Source organism: Pseudophryne corroboree, chromosome 3 (genome assembly GCF_028390025.1).
Source record: "Pseudophryne corroboree isolate aPseCor3 chromosome 3, aPseCor3.hap2, whole genome shotgun sequence".
In the NCBI taxonomy this organism is placed as follows: domain Eukaryota; kingdom Metazoa; phylum Chordata; class Amphibia; order Anura; family Myobatrachidae; genus Pseudophryne; species Pseudophryne corroboree.
In genome coordinates, this window is record NC_086446.1 from 713,465,039 (window position 1) to 713,492,088 (window position 27,050).

Below are 27,050 nucleotides of genomic sequence, written 5' to 3' on the forward strand. Positions count from 1 at the left end.
TATGGAAGTTTTACCGTATAAAGGGGAGGAGTTATTTGGAGTCGGTCTATCAGATTTGGTGGCCACGGCTACAGCCGGGAAATCCACCTTTTTACCTCAAGCTACTCCCCAACAGAAAAAGACACCGACTTTTCAACCGCAGCCCTTTCGTTCCTTTAAAAACAAGAGAGCAAAGGGATATTCATATCTGCCACGAGGCAGAGGAAGGGGGAAGAGACACCAACAGGCAGCTCCTTCCCAGGAACAGAAGCCCTCCCCCGCTTCTACAAAAGCCTCAGCATGACGCTGGGGCTTCTCAAGCGGACTCGGGGGCGGTGGGCGGTCGTCTCAAGAATTTCAGCGCGCAGTGGGCTCACTCGCAGGTAGATCCCTGGATCCTGCAGATAATATCTCAGGGGTACAGGTTGGAACTAGAGACAGATCCGCCTCGCCGTTTCCTGAAGTCTGCTTTACCAACGTCCCCCTCCGAAAGGGAGACGGTTTTGGAAGCCATTCACAAGCTGTACTCTCAGCAGGTGATAGTCAAGGTACCTCTTCTACAACAGGGAAAGGGGTATTATTCCACTCTATTTGTGGTACCGAAGCCGGACGGCTCGGTAAGACCTATTCTAAATCTGAAGTCCTTGAACCTGTACATAAAGAAGTTCAAGTTCAAAATGGAGTCACTCAGAGCAGTGATAGCGAACCTGGAAGAAGGGGACTTTATGGTGTCCTTGGACATCAAGGATGCGTACCTCCACGTTCCAATTTACCCCTCACACCAGGGGTACCTCAGGTTCGTTGTACAAAACTGTCACTATCAGTTTCAGACGCTGCCGTTCGGATTGTCCACGGCACCTCGGGTCTTTACAAAGGTAATGGCCGAGATGATGATTCTTCTTCGAAGAAAAGGCGTATTAATTATCCCATACTTGGACGATCTCCTAATAAGGGCAAGGTCCAGAGAACAGCTAGAGAGGGGATTAGCACTGTCTCAAGAAGTGCTAAAACAGCACGGCTGGATTCTGAATATTCCAAAATCCCAGTTAATGCCGACAACTCGTCTGCTGTTCCTAGGGATGATTCTGGACACGGTTCAGAAAAAGGTTTTTCTCCCGGAGGAAAAAGCCAAGGAGTTATCCGAGCTTGTCAGGAACCTCCTAAAACCAGGAAAGGTGTCTGTACATCAATGCACAAGAGTCCTGGGAAAAATGGTGGCTTCTTACGAAGCAATTCCATTCGGCAGATTCCATGCACGAATTTTCCAGAGGGATCTGTTGGACAAATGGTCAGGGTCGCATCTTCAGATGCACCAGCGGATAACCCTGTCTCCAAGGACAAGGGTATCTCTTCTGTGGTGGTTGCAGAGTGCTCATCTATTGGAGGGCCGCAGATTCGGCATACAGGATTGGATCCTGGTGACCACGGACGCCAGCCTGAGAGGCTGGGGAGCAGTCACACAAGGAAGAAACTTCCAGGGAGTGTGGACGAGCCTGGAAACGTCTCTTCACATAAACATTCTGGAACTAAGAGCAATCTACAATGCTCTAAGCCAGGCAGAACCTCTGCTTCAAGGAAAACCGGTATTGATCCAGTCGGACAACATCACGGCAGTCGCCCATGTAAACAGACAGGGCGGCACAAGAAGCAGGAGTGCAATGGCAGAAGCTGCAAGGATTCTTCGCTGGGCAGAGAATCATGTGATAGCACTGTCAGCAGTGTTCATCCCGGGAGTGGACAACTGGGAAGCAGACTTCCTCAGCAGACACGACCTTCACCCGGGAGAGTGGGGACTTCATCCGGAAGTTTTCCACATGCTGGTAACCCGTTGGGAAAGACCAATGGTGGACATGATGGCGTCTCGCCTCAACAAAAAACTGGACAGGTATTGCGCCAGGTCAAGAGATCCGCAGGCAATAGCTGTGGACGCGCTGGTAACGCCTTGGGTGTACCAGTCGGTGTATGTGTTTCCTCCTCTGCCTCTCATACCAAAAGTATTGAGAATTATACGGCAAAGAGGCGTAAGAACGATACTAGTGGTTCCGGATTGGCCAAGAAGGACTTGGTACCCGGAACTTCAAGAGATGATCACGGAAGATCCGTGGCCTCTACCTCTAAGGAGGGACTTGCTTCAGCAGGGTCCCTGTCTGTTTCAAGACTTACCGCGGCTGCGTTTGACGGCATGGCGGTTGAACGCCGGATCCTAAAGGAAAAAGGCATGCCGGAAGAAGTCATTCCTACTTTGATTAAAGCAAGGAAGGAAGTAACCGTGCAACACTATCACCGCATTTGGCGAAGATATGTTGCGTGGTGCGAGGATCGGAGTGCTCCGACGGAGGAATTTCAACTGGGTCGATTCCTACATTTCCTGCAATCAGGATTGTCTATGGGTCTCAAATTGGGATCTATTAAGGTTCAAATTTCGGCCCTGTCGATTTTCTTTCAAAAAGAATTGGCTTCAGTTCCTGAAGTCCAGACTTTTGTTAAGGGAGTGCTGCATATACAGCCTCCTGTGGTGCCTCCAGTGGCACCGTGGGATCTCAATGTGGTTTTGGAATTTCTAAAATCTCATTGGTTTGAACCACTAAAAAAGGTGGTTTAAAATATCTCACATGGAAAGTGACCATGTTACTAGCCCTGGCTTCGGCCAGGAGAGTGTCAGAACTGGCAGCTTTATCTTACAAAAGCCCATATCTGATTTTCCATTCGGACAGGGCAGAACTGCGGACTCGTCCGCATTTTCTCCCTAAGGTGGTGTCAGCATTTCATCTGAACCAGCCTATTGTAGTGCCTGCGGCTACAAGTGACTTGGAGGACTCCAAGTTACTGGACGTTGTCAGAGCATTAAAAATATATATTGCAAGGACAGCTGGAGTCAGAAAATCTGACTCGTTGTTTATATTGTATGCACCCAACAAGATGGGTGCTCCTGCGTCTAAGCAGACGATTGCTCGTTGGATCTGTAGCACAATCCAACTTGCACATTCTGTGGCAGGCCTGCCACAGCCTAAATCTGTAAAGGCCCACTCCACAAGGAAGGTGGGCTCATCTTGGGCGGCTGCCCGAGGGGTCTCGGCATTACAACTTTGCCGAGCAGCTACGTGGTCAGGGGAGAACACGTTTGTAAAATTTTACAAATTTGATACTCTGGCTAAGGAGGACCTGGAGTTCTCTCATTCGGTGCTGCAGAGTCATCCGCACTCTCCCGCCCGTTTGGGAGCTTTGGTATAATCCCCATGGTCCTTTCAGGAACCCCAGCATCCACTAGGACGATAGAGAAAATGAGAATTTACTTACCGATAATTCTATTTCTCGGAGTCCGTAGTGGATGCTGGGCGCCCATCCCAAGTGCGGATTATCTGCAATAATTGTACATAGTTATTGTTAACAAATTCGGGTTATTGTTTAGGAAGCCATCTTTCAGAGGCTCCTCTGTTATCATACTGTTAACTGGGTTTGATCACAAGTTGTACGGTGTGATTGGTGTGGCTGGTATGAGTCTTACCCGGGATTCAAAATTCCTCCCTTATTGTGTACGCTCGTCCGGGCACAGTACCTAACTGAGGCTTGGAGGAGGGTCATAGGGGGAGGAGCCAGTGCACACCACCTGATCGGAAAGCTTTACTTTTTGTGCCCTGTCTCCTGCGGAGCCGCTATTCCCCATGGTCCTTTCAGGAACCCCAGCATCCACTACGGACTCCGAGAAATAGAATTATCGGTAAGTAAATTCTTATTTTATTAACCTTAGCCCACATTAAAGACGCAGTCTTATATATGAGGGACGCACAAAGAGACGTTGTTCTGCTGGGTTCCAGAGCCAATGCCATGGCTATTTCTGCGAGACGAGCTCTATGGACCCGCCAATACGCAAAACGGGTGATGCAGACTCGAAGAAGCATATGGAGGTTTTACCTTAAAAGGGTGAAGTGTTGTTTGGGGAGGGGCTCGCGGACCTGGTTGCCACCGCTACCGCGGGTAAATCTACCTTTTGTTCCCCAACAGCAAAAGAAAACTCCACAGTATCAGATGCAGTCCTTTCGGTCGCATAAATCCAGAAGAGGTCGGGGCTCCTCCTTCCTTGCCAGAGGTAAGGATAGAGGAAAGAGAACACCTGCTTTGGCTAGTTCCCAGGAGCAGAAGTACTCCCCGGCTTCTACAAAATCCACCACATGACGCTGGGGCTCCCCTAAGGGATTCCGCACCAGTGGGGGCGCGCCTTCGACTTTTCAGCCAGATCTGGATTCTTTCAGACGTGGATCCTTGGGTGATGGAAATTGTTTCCCAAGGCTACAAGCTGGAATTCGAAGAGGTGCCCCCTCGCCGATTTTTCAAGTCGGCCTTGCCAGCTTCACCCAAGGGGAGGGAAGTAGTGTTAGCTGCAAATCAAAAGCTGTGTCAACAGCAAGTGGTGGTCAAGGTTCCCCTGGTCCAACAGGGAAAAGGGTATTATTCAACCCTGTTTGTGGTCCCGAAGCCGGATGGTTCGGTCAGACCCATTTTAAATCTAAAATCCCTGAACCTGTACTTGAAAAAGTTAAAAATTCAAGATGGAATCGCTCCGAGCTGTAATATCCAGCCTGGAAGGGGGGGATTTGATGGTGTCACTGGACATAAAAGATGCATACCTTCATGTCCCCATATACCCCCCTCATCAGGAGTACCTGAGATTCGCTGTACAGGACTGTCATTACCAGTTTCAGACGTTGCCGTTTGGGCTTTCCACGGCCACGAGGATTTTCACCAAGGTATTGGCAGAGATGATGGTGCTCCTGCGCAGGCAGGGAGTCGCAATTATCCCATACTTGGACGATCTCCTGATAAAGGTGAGATTGAGAGACCAGTTGCTGAAGAGCGTGTCGCTCTCCCTAAAAGTGCTGCAACAGCACGGTTGGATTCTGAATCTGCCAAAGTCACAATTGGTTCCAACGACTCGGCTATCATTCCTAGGCATGATTCTGGACACGGAACAAAAGAGGGTTTTTCTCCCATTGGAAAAAGCCCAGGATCTCCAGAACATGGTCAGAGACCTGCTTAAAACAAAAAGAGTGTCTGTTCATCAATGCACTCGAGTTCTGGGGAAAATGGTGGCAGCCTACAAGGCCATCCCCTTCGGCAGGTTTCATGCGAGGACTTTTCAGTGGGACCTTCTGGACAAGTGGTCCGGGTCCCATCTACAAATACATCAGAAAATAATCCTGTCCCCCAGGGCCAGGGTGTCTCTCCTGTGGTGGCTGCAGAGGGCTCACCTTCTAGAGGGTCGCAAATTCTGCATTCAAGACTGGGTTCTGGTGACCACGGACGCGAGCCTCCGAGGATGGGGAGCAGTCACACAAGGAAGAAATTTTCAGGGACTATGGTCAAGCCAGGAGGCTTGTCTACACATCAACATACTGGAATTGAGGGCCATATACAACGGCCTATGACTAGCGGAGAGTCTTCTTCGCGACCTACTGGTTCTGATTCAATCAGACAACGTCGCAGAGCCGTGGCTCATGTAAACCGCCAAGGCGGGTCAAGGAGCAGAGTGGCGATGGCGGAAGCCGCCAGGATTCTTCGCTGGGCGGAAAATCACGTAAGCGCTCTGTCAGCTGTCTTCATTCCGGGAGTGGACAACTGGGAAGCAGACTCTCTCAGCAGACACTATCTCCATCCGGGAGAGTGGGGACTTCATCAAGAAGTTTTTGCAGAGATAACAAGTCTTTGGGGAATTCCTCAAATAGACATGATGGCATCACGCCTCAACAAAAAGCTTCGGAGGTATTGTGCCAGGTCTCGGGACCCTCAGGCAGTAGCAGTAGACGCCCTGGTGACACCATGGGTGTTTCAGTCGGTGTATTTCCTCCTCTCATCTCAAAAATATTGAGAATCATAAGACAAAGAAGAATGCAGACCTTACTCATTGTCCCAGATTGGCCTCGAAAGGCCTGGTACTCAGATTTTCAGGAAATGCTCACAGAAGATCCGTGGCCTCTTCCTCTCAGGGAGGACCTGTTACAGCAGGGGGCCATGTGTGTTCCAAGACTTACCGCGGTTACGTTTGACGGCATGGCGGTTGAACACCGAATCCTAGCTGGGAAAGGTATTCCGGAGGAAGTTATCCCTACTCTGATAAAGGCTAGGAAGGAGGTGACGCAAAGCATTATCACCGTATCTGGAGGAAGTATGTATCTTGGTGTGAAGCCAAGAATGCTCCTACGGAAGATTTCCATCTGGACCGGTTTCTCCACTTTCTACAGACAGGAGTGGATATGGGCCTGAAGTTAGCCTCCATTAAGGTACAGATTTTGGCCCTATCTATATTCTTTCAGAGGGAATTGGCTTCTCTCCCAGAAGTCCAGACGTTTGTGAAGGGAGTGCTGCACATCCAGCCCCCCTTTGTGCCCCCAGTGGCACCGTGGGACCTTAACGTGGTGTTAAGTTTCCTGAAATCTCACTGGTTTGAACCTCTTCAAACAGTGGAATTAAAATTTCTCACGTGGAAGGTGGTCATGTTATTGGCCTTGGCATCTGCAAGGCGGGTGTCCGAATTGGCGGCCTTGTCCCACAAGAGCCCCTATTTGATTTTCCATGTGGATAGAGCAGAATTGAGGACACGTCCTCAATTTTTGCCTAAGGTGGTTTCTTCATTTCATATGAACCAACCTATTGTGGTGCCTGTGGCTACGGAGGACTGGGAGGACTCCAAGTCCCTGGATGTAGTCAGGGCCTTAAAGATTTATGTAGCCAGGATGGCTAGGGTTAGGAAAACAGAGGCTCTGTTTGTCCTGTATGCGGCCAACAAGGTTGGCGCTCCTGCTTCTAAGCAGACTATTGCTTGCTGGATCTGTAACATGATTCAGCAGGCTCATTCGACGGCCGGATTGCCGTTACCAAATTCGGTAAAGGCCCATTCCACTAGGAAGGTGGGCTCTTCTTGGGCGGCTACCCGAGGCGTCTCAGCATTACAGCTTTGCCGAGCAGCTACTTGGTCGGGTTCAAACACTTTTGCTAAATTCTACAAGTTTGATACACTGGCTGATGAGGACCTTGCGTTTGCTCAGTCGGTGCTGCAGAGTCATCCGCACTCTCCCGCCTGGTTGGGAGCTTTGGTATAATCCCCATGGTCCTTACGGAGTCCCCAGCATCCTTCTAGGACGTAAGAGAAAATAAGATTTTAAACCTACCGGTAAATCTTTTTCTCCTAGTCCGTAGAGGATGCTGGGCGCCCGTCCCAGTGCGGACTGCATCTACAAGACTTGTATATAGTTGTTGCTTTCATAAGGGTTATGTTACAGTTGGAATCGGTCTTTGACTGATACTGTTTTTTGTTCATACTGTTAACTGGTTGCGTGTATTCCAGGTTATATGGTATGATTGGTGTGGGCTGGTATGAATCTTGCCCTTAGATTAACAAAATCCTTTCCTCATATTGTCCATCTCCTCTGGGCACAGTTCTCTAGCTGAGGTCTGGAGGAGGGGCATAAAGGGAGGAGCCAGTGCACACCCATACTAAAAGTTCTTTATAGTGCCCATGTCTCCTGCGGAGCCCGTCTATACCCCATGGTCCTTACAGAGTCCCCAGCATCATCTACGGACTAGGAGAAAAATTTACCGGTAGGTTTAAAATCTTATTATTATTATTATTATTATTATTATTATTTTTATTTTTTTTCTGCTTTATTTTATTAATACTGTTTTACAGGATCCTACCCATGCCTGGAGTGGGGGCTTGGATCAGCAGTTAAAGATGCGTGACTTGAATACAGATGGGGGTAAGTGTGTGTGTGTGTGTACAGCAGTGTTACTTCATTTGTTTTATACTTGTATTTATCTAGGCACTAATAATAATGAAGCAATGGCCATCTTCAGGTGAGTGTCAGTCCTTCCTGCTTCCTCAGCTTGCACTATTGCCCATCACGTAATGATTTTTATTTGGAGTGCAGTCTTGTCTGAGATCTTGCTATTTACTGTCATCCCGCTGCGTGCAGTCTCTCCGTAATACAATGCCACTAATTGTTTATATGGCGGCCCACAGACCGTAGTAGCAGCAGCAGGAGGTCACCCAGGTATGTATAGAAACAAGGACACAGGGCCATATTTATAGTAATGACCGTGCATGCAGGATGCAGATCCGGCTCTGGTTGCTGATCAGTTTGTGGCCAGAATTCAGCTTCAGTGTTCCTGGTTGGCTGAGCCCTTCGGCTCAAGGTTTGGAAAGCAGATGCAAAGGCAAAAAGATTTTTGGTTTGCTAGCTCTTCGCAAAAATTGTAGAGGTTGCGACATTAGTTCTCATGGACAGTGGCATAGATCAGTGATTCCCAAACTCTATGCTCAAGGATCACTAACGGTCCAGGTTTCAAGTATAGCCGTGCTTGGCCACAGGAGACCTCAGTCAATATGATTTAACCATCTGTGTTGAGCCATGCGTGTCTTTTTGATCTAGACTGTTAGTACTCTTGTGGACCGAGTTTGGGAACCACTGGTAGTGTTCCTGACAGGATGTGAGCGTGGTGCAGGGGCAGTACGTTTGCACTCACTTTTGGCCCGCATGTGTCCGAAAAGGGGTCACGATCGGCCAGAGAGGGGGCACAGTCCTGCCAGTATTAATATTGGGTGCGGTGTGGCCCCCTCAACCACAGCCATTGGCATAATTAATTTGGATGGGCTCAGCACTTAACGAAGCTGTCCCTTTAATATGAATAGATGCGTGCGTGTGTGTGTGCACACGGCATGTATTCACGAGGTGTCAGCGGGCAGGCTGTTTTAGCAGGGTGCATTTTGCCCTTTAAAAATAGTACAGGGTGCTGCGCTAAAACAGCCTAGCGTGAAGACTTACTGGCATAGGTAAAAACTGGCTTTGTTTGCCACAAGGCATATGCCTCAGGCCTCAGACAGTCTGCGTGATTGCATTCGGGTAAGGGTTGAGGAGGATGCGATACATTGTTGATCAGGTATGCAACACATCAATACCTGTCTCCCTGTGGACCATGTAAAATGCCATGCTCTGAGTCTAGCTGTTCACACACATTACTCACCTCAGGATTGATTATTTCAGTACTGGTAGAGTACAAGGGATTAGGTTTTCTTTCATCAATGCTGAAGGACACTAGACCATGGGATTGCAGGTTGGGGCTGGAGTTGGCACTTAAATTAAACTGTAGCTTTAAAAGGAAGCTTCTCCCCCTGCAACCCAATAATGCCAGTGTTCTTTAGGTGCCTACAGAGTAGGGCATGTTTTCAGGGTCTGCTCTGCAGCCCTTTGTTGTAGTTTAGTTTTGTTTGTCATTTTATTATACTTTTTAGCTAGTTTTTTCTGTGCTGCTTTAGCAAGAAGGTTTGTTACTTTTTCCGTCTTCTCCGGATCTCTCCAATCTCATTGAGGAGGTCTTGAAGGCGCCGGATAAAAAGTTCTCAGTTACTCGCAAATTTACTTCAGTATCCACTTCCAGTAGATCATATACAAGTGGGAACTGCGGCCCAAGGTTGACGCTGCAGTGGCGTGTTTTGCTAAACACACAGCTCTTAATATTCAGGGCTTGACTTCCTTTAAAGATCCACTATATAAAAATTTTTGGAAGGTTGTCTCAAATCCATTTTTATAGGTTCTGGCTTTTTTATTCTGGTGGCCACCCTTAAACAGTGGGGTCTGCATTTATGCGCTTTTCATATCTCCTTTCGGGTTTGAGCATCCACTAGAGGTCTGTCTGCCAAAGGCCACTTCTCTCTGGCAGGGGTTTGGCTTCTAAGGGCAGATTTTCTGGGGCCAAGGCTCTGGAGATGACTGATGGGGTCTGTCTCCACTCAGTCTGGTCACAAGTTGGGGTTTGTTGCTCCAGTCGGAGACCATTGGGTGGAGTCATCTACAGATGCCTCGGTGCTGGGCATCATTTCCAGATGATACAGCATTGACCTCAGGGATTCTTCAAAATACCTCTCGTCTCAGTTTCTGGTTCTGCCTGACCATGCTCATCAGTCCTCTCCATTGGTGGCTCAGCCAAGCACGGTTCTTGGTCTTTATGACCATGGACGTGTGTTTCCTAGGATGGGGTGTCATGACATTACATCTTCGTCTCTATGTCCTTTGCTTCCTGGCAGAGACTGCTCTGTCAATCAATATGCTCGAGTTCTGAGCCATTTTTCTGACTCTTGGGGGCCCAGTTCATCCTGACTGGCCAGTTAGTATTCAGTCGGACAATGCCATGGCAGTGACATTTAAATTACCAGGGAGAGACAGTGTGGCAGCCCAAATCACTACTTGGGCAGAGCCCTTTGTGCTAGCAATCTCAGCGGTGCTCATAGGCAATTGAGAGTGGTCTCTCAATCCGGGTGTGGTATTGAAAGTCGACAGTAACTAGGTCGACCAATATTGGTCGACAGTAACTAGGTCGACAGGGGGTCTAGGTCGACAGGGTCTTTAGGTCGACATGTTCTAGGTCGACAGGTCAAAAGGTCGACATGAGTTTTTAATGTTGTTTTGGTGTCGTTTTCTTCGTAGAGTGACCGGGAACCCCAATTAGTGCACCGCGTCCCCTCGCATGGCTCGCTTCGCTCGCCATGCTTCGGGCATGGTGCCTTCGCTCTGCTTCCGCTTCACTCGGCACAGATTATCGTTCCAATCGTAGTCCACGTGGATCGTTAAGTATGAAAAGGTTCAAAAAAAGGAAAAAATTGTGAAAAACTCATGTCGACCTTTTGACCTGTCGACCTAGAACATGTCGACCAATAGTGGTCGACCTAGACATTGTCAACCTAGTTACTGTCGACTTTCAATCCGGATCCCTCTCAATCCGTAGGTCTTCCAAAAGTTAGTTTGAAAGTAGGGCCTACCGTAAGTGAATCTCGTGGCCTCTAGACACAACTTCAAAGTTCCAATGTTTTGTGCTAGATCCAGGGAGCCGCTGGCTTACGCAGTGGCTCCAGACTGGTAACGCTGGTTGAGGTATGCTGTCATTCTCAATCTCAGTAGGTCCAGGGTGGAGTCTTCCACTTTGACCAGACCTGCTGCAGCCAGAAACCGACTTTGTCACGCAATTACCACAGAGTGTGGAAAATCTACATCTTGTGGTGTGAACAGAAAAGGCTTTATACCTCCCCAAGTTTTGCCTCTTTTTGTTTATTGGTCTTCCTGCAGGGGGCCTGGAGGCAAGTTTAAAGCTTTGTTCTTTGAAAGTACAGATTTTGGCCCTGTCCGTTTATTTACAGTGGCGTTTAGCTCTCTCTTTTTTTTTTTTTCAATTTCCCCAGAGGACCAAATCTATTTACAGGGCCTGATACGTATTCAACCACCATTTCATCCACTGGTAGCACCGTGGGATCGACTCTCAAACATGCTCCATTTTAGCCTTTAGGTTCAGCGGATCTTAAGTTTGTTACTTGAAAGCAGGTCGTCTTTATGGCTCAGCCTCAGCACATCGTGTTTCCGAGTTGAGGGATTTTTCTTGCAAGCCGCCTTTTATCTTCTACCATGACAATAGAGCAGTTCTCAGTACGGTTCATATGTTCCAGTCTAAAGTTATTTCAGCTTTCCACTTAAACCAGGAATCCTGGTTTTTCTCAGTTGGCGACTTCCTGAGACCGGGATGATCTGGGTCTGCTAGACGTAGTCCGAGCTCTGCTGAATTACTTGGGCAAGACTTCTTTTGTACACCGCACAGGTTCTTTGCAACACACACAAATGTAGTTGGTCAGCTACAAAGTAGACCATTGTGTGTTGGATCCTCTTGGTCATCACTTGTGCCTATTCTAGTGTGGGGTGACCGGGTGTCAGCGCATTCCACTAGGGTGGTGACTGCCTCTTTGGCTGCGCCACACAGGTCATCGGCGGAACAGGCCTGTTGTGCAGCTACCTGTTCATCTGTCCACGTGTTTGTTCGTTTTTACAGTTTTCATATTTTCGCCTACGGTACACCTACTTTGGGCGTACAGTTCTCTAGTCAGGCAGCCTGAGTGTTCCCTCTCCTGGGGGGTGACTGTAAAACATGCCACTGTCCAGTGTTCCACCAGCCTTGCTGAAAGAGAAAAGAGGAGTTTTGGCCACTTACCACTGAATTCTTTTCTCTGAAGCAGGCTGTGGGACACTTCGTTCCCTACCTCACGCGCAGCCAATGCAAGGCTTGGGTTCTTGACTTTTTTTTTTTTATAAATGTCATTGGGTTGCTGGGGTGAGAAGTTCTTCCTTTTTTTTCTTTTTTTTTTAAAGCTACAGTTCAATATAAGGGGTGTGGTATGGTTTGCCGGCGGTCGGGGTCCCAGCGACCAGCACACCGGCGCCGGAAACACGACCGCCAGCATACCGACAGCTGGGTGAGTGCAAAAGAGCCCCTTGCGGGCGTGCTACGCGCGCCACGCTATCTATTCTCCCTCCAAGGGGGTTGTGGACCCCCAAGAGGGAGAAAAGATGTCGGTATTCCAGCGCCAGTATGGTGGGCGCCGGGAGACCGGCCGCTGGCAACCAGAAGACCACCCCAATATAAGTGCAACTCCTCCAGCCAACCTGCAATCCCATTGTCCAGCTTCCCACAGCATACTTAAGAGAAAAGAATTCAACAGCAAGTGACCAAAAATCCTCCTTTCTATTTTTGATCAGAAACTAAATGAGTCCTTTTGGCCGGTAATCATCAGTCTTCAATGTCTTGGATCAGTACTAATACATGATGTCCAGGATTCTGAAATATATATATTTCTCTAACGTCCTAAGTGGATGCTGGGGACTCCGTAAGGACCATGGGGAATAGCGGCTCCGCAGGAGACTGGGCACATCTAAAGAAAGCTTTAGGACTATCTGGTGTGCACTGGCTCCTCCCCCTATGACCCTCCTCCAAGCCTCAGTTAGATTTCTGTGCCCGACGAGAAGGGTGCACACTAGGGGCTCTCCTGAGCTCTTTGTGAAAGTTTTAGTTTAGGTTTATTATTTTCAGTGAGACCTGCTGGCAACAGGCTCACTGCATCGAGGGACTAAGGGGAGAAGAAACGAACTCACCTGCGTGCAGAGTGGATTGGGTTTCTTAGGCTACTGGACATTAGCTCCAGAGGGACGATCACAGGTTCAGCCTGGATGGGTCCCGGAGCCGCGCCGCCGGCCCCCTTACAGAGCCAGAAGAGCGAAGAGGTCCGGAAAATCGGCGGCAGAAGACGATCCTGTCTTCAGATAAGGTAGCGCACAGCACCGCAGCTGTGCGCCATTGCTCTCAGCACACTTCACACTCCGGTCACTGAGGGTGCAGGGCGCTGGGGGGGCAGCGCCCTGAGACGCAATATCGATAAAAATCTTTTATGGCTAAAATAAATGCATCACATATAACTCCTGGGCTATATGGATGCATTTAACCCCTGCCAAAACATACAGAAAAACGGATGATAGGCTCCGCCCCTTTCTCGGCGTCCTTATCTCCTCAGCACACTGGCGCCATTTTCCCTCACAGCTCAGTTGGAGGGAAGCTCCCTGGCTCTCCCCTGCAGTCACTACACTACAGAAAGGGGTTAAAAAAGAGAGAGGGGCACAAATTAGGCGCAGTATAAACAATACAGCAGCTATAAAGGGAAAAACACTTATATAAGGTTATCCCTGTGTATATATATATAGCGCTCTGGTGTGTGCTGGCAAACTCTCCCTCTGTCTCCCCAAAGGGCTAGTGGGGTCCTGTCCTCTATCAGAGCATTCCCTGTGTGTGTGTGCTGTGTGTCGGTACGTTTGTGTCGACATGTATGAGGAGAAAAATGATGTGGAGACGGAGTAGAGTGTCTGTAATAGTGTTGTCACCCCCTAGGGGGTCGACACCTGAGTGGATGTACTGTTGAAATTGCGTGACAGTGTCGGCTTTGTATAAAAGACAGTGGTTGACATGAGACAGCCGGCTACTCAGCTTGTGCATGTCCAGACGTCTCATACAGGGGCTCTAAAGCGCCCGTTACCTCAGATACAGACGCCGACACGGATACTGACTCCTGTGTCGACGGTGAAGAGACAACCGTGATTTCCAATAGGGCCACACATTGCATGATTGAGGCAATGGAAAATGTTTACACTTTTCTGATAATATGAATACCACCAAAAAAAGGGGTATTATGTTTGGTGAGGAAAAACTTCCTGTAGTTTTCCTGAATCTGAGAAATAAAATGAGGTGTGTGATGATGCGTGGGTTTCCCCCCGATAACAATTGATAATTTCTAAAAAGTTATTGGCAGTATACCTTTTCCCGCCAGAGGTTAGGGTGCGTTGGGAAACACCCCCTAGGGGGGATAAGGCGCTCACACGCTTGTAAGAACAAGGGCTCTATCCTCTCCTGAGATGGCCGCCCTTAAGGATCCTGCTGATAGAAAGCAGGAGGGTATCCTAAAATGTATTTACACACATACTGGTGTTATACTGCGACCAGCAATCGCCTCAGCCTGGATGTGCAGTGCTGGGTTGGCGTGGTCGGATTCCCTGACTGGAAATATTGATATCCTAGATAAGGACAGTATATTATTGCCTATAGAGCAATTAAAAAATGCATGATGCACAGCGGAATGTTTGCCGAATGGCATCAAGTATAAGTGCGTTGTCCAATTCTACCAGTAAAATGGTCAGGTGATGCGGATTCCAAACGGCATTTGGAAGTATTGCCTTACAAAAAAAAAAAAAAAGGGGGATGTACCCCTGGTCGCCTCTCAAAATAAGACGTCGTATTATCAGGCGCAGTCCTGGTTGGCAAGCGGACAAAAGGGTTCCTCTTTTCTGCACGTGACAGAGGGAGAGGAAAATGGCTGCAGAGATTAGCCAGTTCCCAGGAACAGAAACCCTTTTCTGCCTCTGCAAAGCCCTCAGTATGTCGCTAGGGCTTTACAAGTTCAGGCACGGTGGGGGCCCGTTCTCAATGAATTTCAGTGCGTAGTGGGCTCACTCGCAAGTAGACCCCTGGATCCTTCAGGTAATATTTTCAGGGGTACAAATTGGAATTCGAGACATATTCCCCTCGCCGTTTCCAAAAAGTCTGTTTTACCGACGTCTCCCGCTGACAGGGAGGCAGTTTTGGAAGCCATTCACAAGCTGTATTCCCAGCAGGTGATAATTAAGGTACCCCTCCTGCAACAGGGAACGGGGTATTATTCCACACTATTGTGGTACCGAAGCCAGACGGCTCGGTGAGACCGATTTTAAAATCTAAAATCTTTGAACACTTACATACAGAGTTTCAAATTCAAAATTGAGTCACTCAGAGCAGTGATTGCAAACCTGGAAGAAGGGGACTACATGAGGTCTCGGGACATCAAGGATGCTTACCTTTATGTCAAAATTTACCCTTCTCACCAAGGGTATCTCAGGTTATGGTACAGAACTGTCACTATCAGTTCAGACGCTGCCGTAGGGATGGGCCACGGCACCCCGGGTCTTTACTGAAGTAATGACCGAAATGATGATATTCCTTCGAAGGAAGGGAATTTTAGTTTTCTCTAACGTCCTAAGTGGATGCTGGGGACTCCGTCAGGACCATGGGGTTTAGCGGCTCCGCAGGAGACAGGGCACAATAATAAAAGCTTTAGGATCAGGTGGTGTGCACTGGCTCCTCCCCCTATGACCCTCCTCCAAGCCTCAGTTAGATCTTTGTGCCCGGCCGAGAAGGGTGCAATCTAGGTGGCTCTCCTGAGCTGCTTAGAATAAAAGTTTAAGTTAGGTTTTTTATTTTCAGTGAGTCCTGCTGGCAACAGGCTCACTGCTACGAGGGACTTAGGGGAGAGAAGTAAACTCACCTGCGTGCAGGATGGATTTGCTTATTAGGCTACTGGACACCATTAGCTCCAGAGGGAGTCGGAACACAGGTCTCACCCTGGGGTTCGTCCCGGAGCCGTGCCGCCGACCCCCCTTGCAGATGCCGAAGTTGAAGAGGTCCAGAGGTCCAGAAACAGGCGGCAGAAGACTTTCAGTCTTCATAAGGTAGCGCACAGCACTGCAGCTGTGCGCCATTGTTGTCAGCACACTTCATACCAGCGGTCACTGAGGGTGCAGGGCGCTGGGGGGGGGCGCCCTGGGCAGCAATGTATTATACCTTTTTTATGGCTAAAATACATCACATATAGCCCTTGAGGCTATATGGATGTATTTAACCCCTGCCAGATCTCACAAACTCCGGGAGAAGAGCCCGCCGTTTTAGGGGGCGGGGCCTATTCTCCTCAGCACACGGCGCCATTTTCCTGCTCAGCTCTGCTGTGAGGAAGGCTCCCAGGCTCTCCCCTGCACTGCACTACAGAAACAGGGTTAAATCAGAGAGGGGGGGGCACTTATTTGGCGATATGATTACATATGTGAAAATGCTATAAGGGAAAACACTTGTATAATTATAGCGTTTTTGGTGTGTGCTGGCAAACTCTCCCTCTGTCTCCCCAAAGGGCTAGTGGGGTCCTGTCCTCTATCAGAGCATTCCCTGTGTGTGTGCTGTGTCGGTACGTGTGTGTCGACATGTAGGAGGACGATGTTGGTGAGGAGGCGGAGCAAATTGCCTGTATTGGTGATGTCACTCTCTAGGGAGTCGACACCGGAATGGATGGCTTATTTAGGAATTACGTGATAATGTCAACACGATGCAAGGTCGGTTGACGACATGAGACGGCCGGCAAACAAATTAGTACCTGTCCAGGCGTCTCAGACACCGTCAGGGGCTTGTAAAAACGCCCATTTACCTCAGTTGGTCGACACAGACACGGACACTGACTTCAGTGTCGACGGTGAAGAAACAAACGTATTTTCCTTTAGGGCCACACGTTACATGTTAAGGGCAATGAAGGAGGTGTTACATATTTCTGATACTACAAGTACCACAAATAAGGGTATTATGTAGGGTGGGAATAATCTACTTGTAGTTTTTCCTGAATCGGATAAATTAAAGTGTGTGATGATACGTGGGTTTCCTCTGATAGAAAATTATTGGAGGTATACCCTTTCCCGCCAGAAGTGAGGGCGAGTTGGGAAACGCACCTTAGAGTGGATAAGGCGCTCACACGCTTATAAGAACAAGTGGCGTTACCGTCTCCAGATACGGCCGCCCTCAAAGAGCCAGCTGATAGGAAGCTGAAAAATATCCTAAAAAGTATATACACACATACTGGTGTTATACTACGACCAGCAATCGCCTCAGCCTGAATGTGCAGCGCTGGGGGGGCTTGGTCGGATTTCCTGACTGAAAATATTGATACCCTTGACAGGAACAATATTTTATTGACTATAGAGCATTTTAAGGATGCATTTCTATATATGCGAGATGCGCATTCTGGCATCAAGAGTAGATGTGATGTCCATATCTGCCAGACGATGTTTATAGACATGACAGGGGTCAGGTGATGCAGATTCCAGACGGCACATGGAAGTATTGCCGTATAAAGGGGCGGTCCATCGGACCTGGTGGCCATGGCAACAGCTGGAAAATCCACTTTTGTTACCCCAAGTCACATCTCAGCAGAAAAGGACACAGTCTTTTCAGTCTCAGTCCTTTCGTACCCATAAAGGCAGGCGGGCAAAAGGCCAGTCATATCTGCCCAGGGTTAGAGGAAAGGGAAGAAGACTGCAGCAGGCAGCCCATTCCCAGGAACAGAAGTCCTCCACAGCTTCTGCCAAGTCCGCAGCATGACGCTGGGGCCATACAAGCGGACTCAGGTGCGGTGGGGGGTCATCTCAAGAGTTTCAGCACGCAGTGGGCTCACTCGCAAGTGGACTCCTGGATCCTACACGTAGTATCCCAGGTGTACATTGGAAATTCGAGACGTCTTCCCCTCACAAGTTCCTGAAGTCTGCTTTACCAACGTCTCCCTCCGACAGGGAGGCAGTATTGGGAAAAAATTCACAGGCTGTATTCCCAGCAGGTGATAATCAAAGTACCCCTCCTACAACAAGGGAAGGGGTATTATTCCACACTATATTGTGGTACTGAAGCCAAACGGCTCGGTGAGATCTAAAAGATTTGAACAATTACATACAAGGGTTCAAATCAAGATGGAGTCACTCAGAGCAGTGATAGCGAACCAGGACGATATGGTGTCACTGGATATCAGAGACGCTTACCTACATGTCCAAATTTTGCCCTTCTCACCAAGGGTATCTCAGGTTCGTGGTACAGAACTGTCACTATCAGTTCAGACGCTGCCGTTTGGATTGTCCACGGCACCCCGGGTCTTTACCATGGTAATGGCCGAAATGATGATTCTTCTTAAAAGAAATATGGACGCTTTCCTGATAAGGGCAAGGTCCAGAGAACAGTTGGCGGTCGGAGTAGCACTATCTCAAGTAGTTCTACGACAGCACGAGTGGATTCTAAATATTCCAAAATCGCAGTTTTTTCCGACGACACGTCTAATGTTCCTAGGAATGATTCTGGACACAGTCCAGAAAAGGATGTTTTCTCCCGGAGAAGAAGGCCAGGGAGTTATCCGAGCTAGTCAGGAACCTCCTAAAACCAGGAAAAGTATCAGTGCATCATTGCACAAGGGTCCTGTGAAAAATGGTGGTTTCTTACAAAGCGATCCCATTCGGTAGATTTCACGCAAGAACCTTTCAGTGGAATCTGCTGGGAAAATGGTCCGGATCGCATCTTCAGATGCATCAGCGGATAACCCTGTCTCCAAGGACAAGGGTGTTTTCTTCTGCGGTGGCTGCAGAGTGCTCATCTATGAAAGGGCCGCAGATTCGACATTCAGGACTTGGTCCTGGTGACCACGGATGCCAGCCTGAGTGGCTGGGGAGCAGTCACACAAGGAAAAAATTTCCAGGGAGTGTGATCAAGTCTGGAGACTTCTCTCCACATAAATATACTGGAGCTAAGGGCAATTTACAAGGCTCTAAGCTTAGCAAGACCTCTGCTTCAAGGTCAGCCGGTATTGATCCAGTGGGACAACATCACGGCAGTCGCCCACGTAAACAGACAGGGCGGCACATGAAGCAGGAGGGAAATGGCAGAAACTGCAAGGATTCTAAGCTGGGCGAAAAATCATGTGATAACACTCTCAGCAGTGTTAATTCCGGGAGTGGAAAACTGGGAAGCAGACTTCCTCAGCAGGCATAACCTCCACCCGGGAGAGTGGGGACTTCAGCGGGAAGTCTTCCACATGATTGTAAACCGTTGGGAAAAACCAAAGATGGACATGTTGGCGTCCCGCCTGAACAAAAAACTAGACAAATATTGCGCCAGGTCAAGGGACCCTCAGGCAATAGCGGTGGACGCTCTGGTAACACTGTGGGTGTACCAGTCAGGGTATGTGTTCCCTCCTATGCATCTCATACCAAAAGTACTGAGAATCATAAGAAGGAGATAAGTAAGAACGATACTCGTGGTTCCGGATGGGTCAAGAAGGACTTGGTACCCGGAACTTCAAGAGATGCTCACGGAAGAACCGTGGCCTCTACCTTTAAGAAAGGACCTGCTCCAGCAGGGGCCTTGTCTGTTCCAAGACTTACCGCGGCTGCGTTTGACGGCATGGCAGTTGAACGCCGGATCCTGAAAGGGCATTCCAGATGAAGTCATCCCTACCCTGGTCGAAGCCAGGAAGGATGTAACCGCAAAACATTTTCACCGCATTTGGCGAAAATATGTTGCGTGGTGTGAGGCCAAGAAGGTCCCTACAGAGGAATTCCAACTGGGTCGTTCCTACATTTCCTGAAAACAGGACCGTCTATGGGCCTAAAATTAGGGTCCATTAAGGTTCAAATTTTGACCCTGTCGAATTTCTTCCAGAAAGAACTGGCTTCAGTGCCTGAAGTTCAGACGTTTGTAAAAGGGGTACTGCATATACAGCCTCCTTTTGTGCCCCCAGTGGCACCTTGGGATCTCAATGTTGTTTTGAGTTTCCTAAAGTCACATTGGTTTGATCCACTCACCACTGTGGAATTAAAATATTTCACATGGAAGGTGAAGATTCTATTAGCCCTGGCTTCAGCCAGGCGTGTGTCAGAATGGGCGGCTTTATCATATAAAAGCCCTTACTTAATTTTTCATTCTGACAGGGCAGAATTGAGGACTCGTCCTCAATTTCTCCTTAAGGTGTTTTCTGTTTTTCACATGAACCAACCTATTGTGGTACCTGCGGCTACTAGGGACTTGGAGGACTCCAAGTTACTTGACGTTGTCAGGGCCCTGAAAATATATGTTTCCAGGACGACTGGAGTCAGAAAATCTGACTCGCTGTTTAGCCTGTATGCACCCAACAAGATGGGTGTTCCTGCTTCTAAACAGACGATTGCTCGCTGGATTTGTAGTACAATTCAGCTTGCACATTCTGTGGCAGGCTTGCCACAGCCAAAATCAGTAAAAGCCCATTCCACAAGGAAGTGGGCTCATCTTGGGCGGCTGCCCGAGGGGTCTCGGCTTTACAACTTTGCCGAGCTGCTACTTGGTCAGGGGCACACCCTGACTGAGGAGGACCTGGAGTTCTCTCATTCGGTGCTGCAGAGTCATCCGCACTCTCCCGCCCGTTTGGGAGCTTTGGTATAATCCCCATGGTCCTGACGGAGTCCCCAGCATCCACTTAGGACGTTAGAGAAAATAAGAATTTACTTACCGATAATTCTATTTCTCGTAGTCCGTAGTGGATGCTGGGCGCCCATCCCAAGTGCGGATTGTCTGCAATACTTGTACATAGTTATTGTTACAAAAATCGGGTTATTCTTGTTGTGAGCCATCTTTTCAGAGGCTCCTTCGTTGTTATCATACTGTTAACTGGGTTCAGATCACAGGTTGTACGGTGTGATTGGTGTGGCTGGTATGAGTCTTACCCGGGATTCAATATCCTTCCTTATTATGCACGCTCGTCCGGGCACAGTATCCTAACTGAGGCTTGGAGGAGGGTCATAGGGGGAGGAGCCAGTGCACACCACCTGATCCTAAAGCTTTTATTATTGTGCCCTGTCTCCTGCGGAGCCGCTAAACCCCATGGTCCTGACGGAGTCCCCAGCATCCACTACGGACTACGAGAAATAGAATTATCGGTAAGTAAATTATTATTATCCTTTACTTGGACGATTCCCTGATAAGGGTAAGATCCAGGGAACAGCTGGAGATCGGTGTAGCACTATCTCAGGTAGTGTTGCGGCAGCACGATTGGATTCTCAATATTCCAAAATCGCAGCTGGTTCCGACGACTTGTCTTCTGTTCCTAGGGATGATCCTGGACACAGTCCAGAAAGAAGGTGTTTCTCCCGGAGGAGAAAGCCAGGGAGTTATCCGAGCTAGTCAGGAACCTCCTAAAACCGAACCAAGAGTGCATCAATGCACAAGGGTTCTGGGTAAAAATGGTGGCTTCCTACGAAGCAATCCCATTCGGCAGATTCCACGCAAGAACTTTCCAGAGGGACCTGCTGGACAAATGGTCCGGGTCGCATCTTCAGATGCATCAGCGGATAACCCTGTCACCAGGGACAAGGGTGTCCCTCCTGTGGTGGTTGCAGAGTGCTCATCTTCTAGAGGGCCGCAGATTCGGCATTCAGGACTGGGTCCTGGTGACCACGGATGCCAGCCTGCGAGGCTGGGGAGCAGTCACACAGGGTAGGAATGTCCAGGACTTATGGTCAAGCCTGGAGACATCACTTCACATAAATATCCTGAAGCTAAGGGACATTTACAATGCTCTAAGCTTAGCAACCTCTGCTTCAAGGTCAGCCGGTGTTGATCCAGTCGGACAACATCACGGCAGTCACCCACGTAAACACAGGGTGGCACAAGAAGCAGGAGGGCAATGGCAGAAGCTGCAAGGATTCTTTGCTGGGCGGAAAATCATGTGATAGCACTGTCAGCAGTATTCATTCCGGGAGTGGACAACTGGGAAGCAGACTTCCTCAGCACGACCTCCACCCGGGAGAGTGGGGACTTCACCCAGAAGTCTTCCACATGATTATAAACCGTTGGGAAAAACTCGACAGGTATTGCGCCAGGTCCAGGGACCCTCAGGCAATAGCTGTAGACGCTCTGGTAACACCGTGGGTGTACCAGTCAGGGTATGTGTTCCCTCCTCTGCCTCTCATACCCAAGGTACTGAGATTGGTAAGATGGAGAGGAGTAAGCACTATATTCGTGGCTCCGGATTGGCCAAGAAGGATTTGGTAACCGGAACTTCAAGAGATGCTCACGGAGGATCCGTGGCCTCTACCTCTAAGAAGGGACCTGCTCCAGCAAGGACCCTGTCTGTTCCAAGACTTACCGCGGCTGCGTCTGACGGCATGGCGGTTGAACGCCGGATCCTTAAGGAAAAAAAGGCATTCCGGATGAAGTCATCCCTATCCTGATCAAAGCCAGGAAGGATGTAACCGCAAAAAACATTATCACCGCAATTGGCGAAAATATGTTGCGTGGTGCGAGGCCAGTAAGGCCCGACGGTGGAAATTCAACTGGGTCGATTCCTACATTTCCTGCAAACAGGAGTGTCTATGGGCCTGAAATTGGGGTCCATTAAGGTTCAAATTTCGGCCCTGTCAATTTTCTTCCAAAAAGAACTAGCTTCAGTCCCTGAAGTTCAGACGTTTGTAAAAGGGGTACTGCATATACAGCCTCCTTTTGTGCCTCCAGTGGCACTTTGGGATCTCAATGTAGTTTTGGGTTCCAAAAGTCACATTGGTTTGAACCACTTAAATCTGTGGACTTAAAATATCTCACATGGAAAGTGGTCATGCTGTTGGCCCTGGCCTGGGCCAGGCGCGTGTCAGAATTGGCGGCTTTATCCTAAAAAAGCCCTTATCTGATGTTCCATTCGGACAGGGCGGAATTGAGGACTCGTCCTCAGTTTCTCCCTAAGGTGGTTTCAGCGTTTCACCTGAACCAACCTATTGGTGGTGCCTGCGGCTACTAGGGACTTGGAGGACTCCAAGTTGCTAGACGTTGTCAGGGCCCTGAAAATATGTTTCCAGGAGGGCTGGAGTCAGGAAATCTGACTCGCTGTTTATCCTGTATGCACCCAACAAGCTGGGTGCTCCTGCTTCTAAGCAGACTATTGCTCGTTGGATTTGTAGTACAATTCAGCTTGCACATTCTGTGGCAGGCCTGCCACAGCCAAAAATCTGTAAATGCCCACTCCACAAGGAAGGTGGGCTCATCTTGGGCGGCTGCCCGAGGGGTCTCGGCTTTACAACTTTGCCGAGCAGCTACTTGGTCAGGAGCAAATGCGTTTGTAAAATTATACAAAATTGATATCCTGGCTGAGGAGGACCTGGAGTTCTCTCATTTGGTGCTGCAGAGTCATCCGCACTCTCCCGCCCGTTTGGGAGCTTTGGTATAATCCCCATGGTCCTTACGGAGTCCCCAGCATCCACTTAGGACGTTAGAGAAAATAAGAATTTACTTACCGATAATTCTATTTCTCATAGTCCGTAGTGGATGCTGGGCGCCCATCCCAAGTGCGGATTGTCTGCAATACTTGTACATAGTTATTGTTACAAAAATCGGGTTATTATTGTTGTGAGCCATCTTTCAGAGGCTCCTCTGTTATCATGCTGTTAACTGGGTTCAGATCACAGGTTATACGGTGTGATTGGTGTGGCTGGTTTGAGTCTTACCCGGGATTCAAAATCCTTCCTTATTGTGTACGCTCGTCCGGGCACAGTATCCTAACTGAGGCATGGAGGAGGGTCATAGGGGGAGGAGCCAGTGCACACCAGATAGTCCTAAAGCTTTCTTTAGATGTGCCCAGTCTCCTGCGGAGCCGCTATTCCCCATGGTCCTTACGGAGTCCCCAGCATCCACTACGGACTATGAGAAATAGAATTATCGGTAAGTAAATTCTTATTTTTTTTTTGTGTGTGTAATGGCATTCTTAAGGTGTGTTCTCCAGGGAATTCTGAAACAAGGATTTAATGGAAGTATTATTTTGAATTATTATTCCTTAGTGATCTCACAATTTTCAGTGTTTTTAGGTATTAATGTCACTTAGATATTATTATATATTTTTTTTATTTTTATATAAATTGGAATTTAAGTAAAACTATGGTGTGTGTGTATATACATATGGTATTTCTGCCAAAAGATGCCTCTGTAAAAGCATAAAAATGTTGTGATCTCTGCTACTGTCTGGAAAATATTAATTTGCTTCTCGATCTGAGATAGGATGCTGGGACGTTCAGTATTATTCATTTATAAAGTACGAATACCTATCCCCAAACCTCTATTGATTTTTGTATTTTTTTTTGTTGTTGCAGAAACTATGGTTGGGAGTCATGATGCCCCCATCCGATGTGTCGAATTTTGCCCCGAGGTGAATGTGATGGTTACTGGGAGTTGGGATCAGACTGTGAAATTATGGGACCCCCGGACCCCATGCAATGCTGGTACATTCTCTCAGCCAGATAAGGTTTGTGTTACCTGTAAATCTCAGCGCTGCATTGTACACGCCATGCTGTAACCTGCGTTCTGCTGCATTGCTGCCTGCCTTTCCATCGTATTTCTGAAGTGTAATTCAGAGCTAGACTAAAACCAATTGTTTCTTCCGCAGACCTCACAAAAGATTATAGCGCTAGCATTTAAGTTATTACATCCTTCTCCTCTTCATATTTTCCGCTAAGTTACTGTGTCAAGATGAAGCAGGAAAGCTTTTCCTTCCAGTAAATCAACACAGCACTTCTGTGCCTGTGCTTCCTCTTAAATATACTGGCCAGTTTGGAACCATCATTACAGGCCCTGCACTCCATCTAAATGGCCGTCATTTTTACCCCATCACGACTGAATCTACTTCTGGCGAGACCTTTGTGCGGAGCAGAATAATTGCATTGTTTCTTGGTTTGATTTATGGGTGTATGTGGCCAGTAAAAGCCGGTGATGAATAGCTGACAGGACAGCATATAATAGACGGCCACTAGGAAACCGCCTACCTATTGGTTCAGACAGCCCGGCATGTCAGGTTTCTTCTTTTTTTTTTTTTTTCTCCTCCTTCTCTCTCCATACTCCTGATAAATGTGTCCACCCACTCGGCTGCTTGACAGGCTGGTTTGGGGTGATTGATGAGCCTGCTGGGTAGAAAGACTACTTCCAATCCAGGTGTGACACCAGTTTGTAAAGAAGATTTAGGATTCTCTGCGAGATTGTTTCATTAGGGCTGTTCTTTTTCTTGCATGTGCGCTGTAGTAGCTGTATGTCTTGGTAATGGTGGCAGAAGTCGTACCTGTGGCATTAGTGTAAAGTGGCTGGCGCCACTGCCTCCATTTATAATTTTCCTCCAACTGGCTTGCTGATGCCGGTTGATTATAACCCTTTCACTTGTCAGTTAGCCGTGTGTGTATGCAGTTTGGCATTATGTTTTATATCCTTCTGGCTCGCAGCTGTGTAGCACTACATCTCTGGGCATGGTTTGTAATAGGCTTAGGGGGCTCATACTGTACAATAGGGGAGTATGGGAGCAATTCCCTCTTCTCTCGTTGCCTGGATAGGGGAAATCCCACATGTTGGAAATCTGCAATTCGCTGATTCCCACCCAAAAATGATAAGGGATTTTTAACAAGCTGCTTTTTTTTTTTTTTCGATTTACCCCAACGGATCGCAGGTGTCCACTGATCACATCAGCAGAACGGGGAATCTGGCTGTAGATGTATGGCCCTCATTACTTGGTATGTTGGCTGTTGTAGTTATGCTACCATCAAACTGAACTTCTTTATGTTCCAAACGCACTGGAGTTAGGGTGTCTCTAGTTTTTTCCTTGCAAAAATAGTGTTGCTCAGGAATAATGAGATGTTCAGGGTAACGGATCTGGTAGATGTATACACAGCCAAACGTTGTAATGATACGCAGCGGTACATTGTGCTGCATGCAAAAGGCCTCTACGGGGTCAGTCCAATTAAATGCAAAGGGTACGAGTTGCCCTTGGCGCAGCGTTTCATCTTGCATCCCGAAGTAGCACAAAAGTGCTCGTAGCCCTGTGGGGCTACTAGTAGTTTTGTGTGACTTTGGCCGGCTGGAAAGGACGGCAGTTGCCGCGCTGACTTGCGTTGGCGAGAAACACTCATCTAATTGGGTTGACCCCTATGTGTATAGGTCTCTACCTAAAGAGGTATTTTATTACTGAACGATCTACCACCAGGCAAAGTGGACAAGAGTACTTATCCTCCTAATTGCCGCCCAGTCACTGAGATTTCTGGTACAAAAACTGATTACTTTGGGGGAGTCGCTGCTTGTTGGGAATGGACAGGGGTTGTTGGCACTGACTAACAATCACTGCACACACTGTTTTTCTGACATTTTGCAGCTTTTGCAGAAATCCACACAGCGCGGCAGAATTGGTAATTAGGTAGCCGCCAGTAGGCAAAGTACCTCTTCTGTTATTACCCAGTCTTGTTTTATCATGGTTTGTCCCTAACCGTAAAGCACAAAGGAATATGCTGATGCTATACAGGTATAACTGTTAATAAATGTTTATAGATCCCATCCACCACCATGATGATTTTGGAATCTTGCCTTGCAGTTGTCCACATTTATCATAGTGTATATTGTTAGTATCTGCACATTAGTGGAAATATGTGGTGACTTATGTGCAGGGTGGACAGTGGGGAAGGACTGTGTGATATTTCTCTAGCATCCATAAGAGATATTGGGGTAATCTAGTACGATGGGGTAAAACGGGGTCCAAAGGAGCCAGTGCACTTTAAATTTCTTCAACTGGGTCTGCTGGCTCCTCCCCTCTATGCCCCCTCCCACAGGCAGTTTAGAAAAAAGTGCCCTCAGGAGAGGATGCACATCTCTGCAGCTCCAGAGAGTTGTCTTTTTAAACTTTTTATTTTTATTTTCGGTATGCTGTCTGGGTAACAGCATACCTGCACCGTGGGAGTTAGGGGGGGATGGGGGATGGGGGGGGGGGGGGCGGTCACCGGCCTTACGAGGTGCAGAGCCGCTTCCCCGCTGCAGGGCCACCGTCCTGAGGGGTGGTTGTTCAGCAGGGCACTGCACCTTGGCTGCCGCAGCATGCCGCACACCCCTAACGCTGCCTGAAGGTGACGGTGGTGAGTACACACCGGGTGCCCCGCTAGGGTGGGTCTCCTGGATCACTGACCACGGGCGTGGCGGGGGGTCCCGCTAAGATCCCCCCATGTAGAACTGGCACAACAGGGCTTAACTAGCACTTGTGTACTGTTTTATGCTAAAATGGAGACTTTTGCCAGTAT

General features: G+C 48.3%; 1 protein-coding gene across 1 annotated transcript in view; it reads left to right on the top strand.

The window, feature by feature from the left end:
* BUB3 (BUB3 mitotic checkpoint protein) overlaps window positions 1-27,050 on the top strand; it is a 57,759-nt gene that overhangs the window by 10,434 nt on the left and 20,275 nt on the right. Inside the window, exons 3-4 of the mRNA XM_063962138.1 lie at window positions 7,661-7,730; window positions 24,102-24,253. Of these exons, the coding sequence (XP_063818208.1) occupies window positions 7,661-7,730; window positions 24,102-24,253 (222 nt within the window). The remainder of the gene's footprint in view (window positions 1-7,660; window positions 7,731-24,101; window positions 24,254-27,050) is intronic.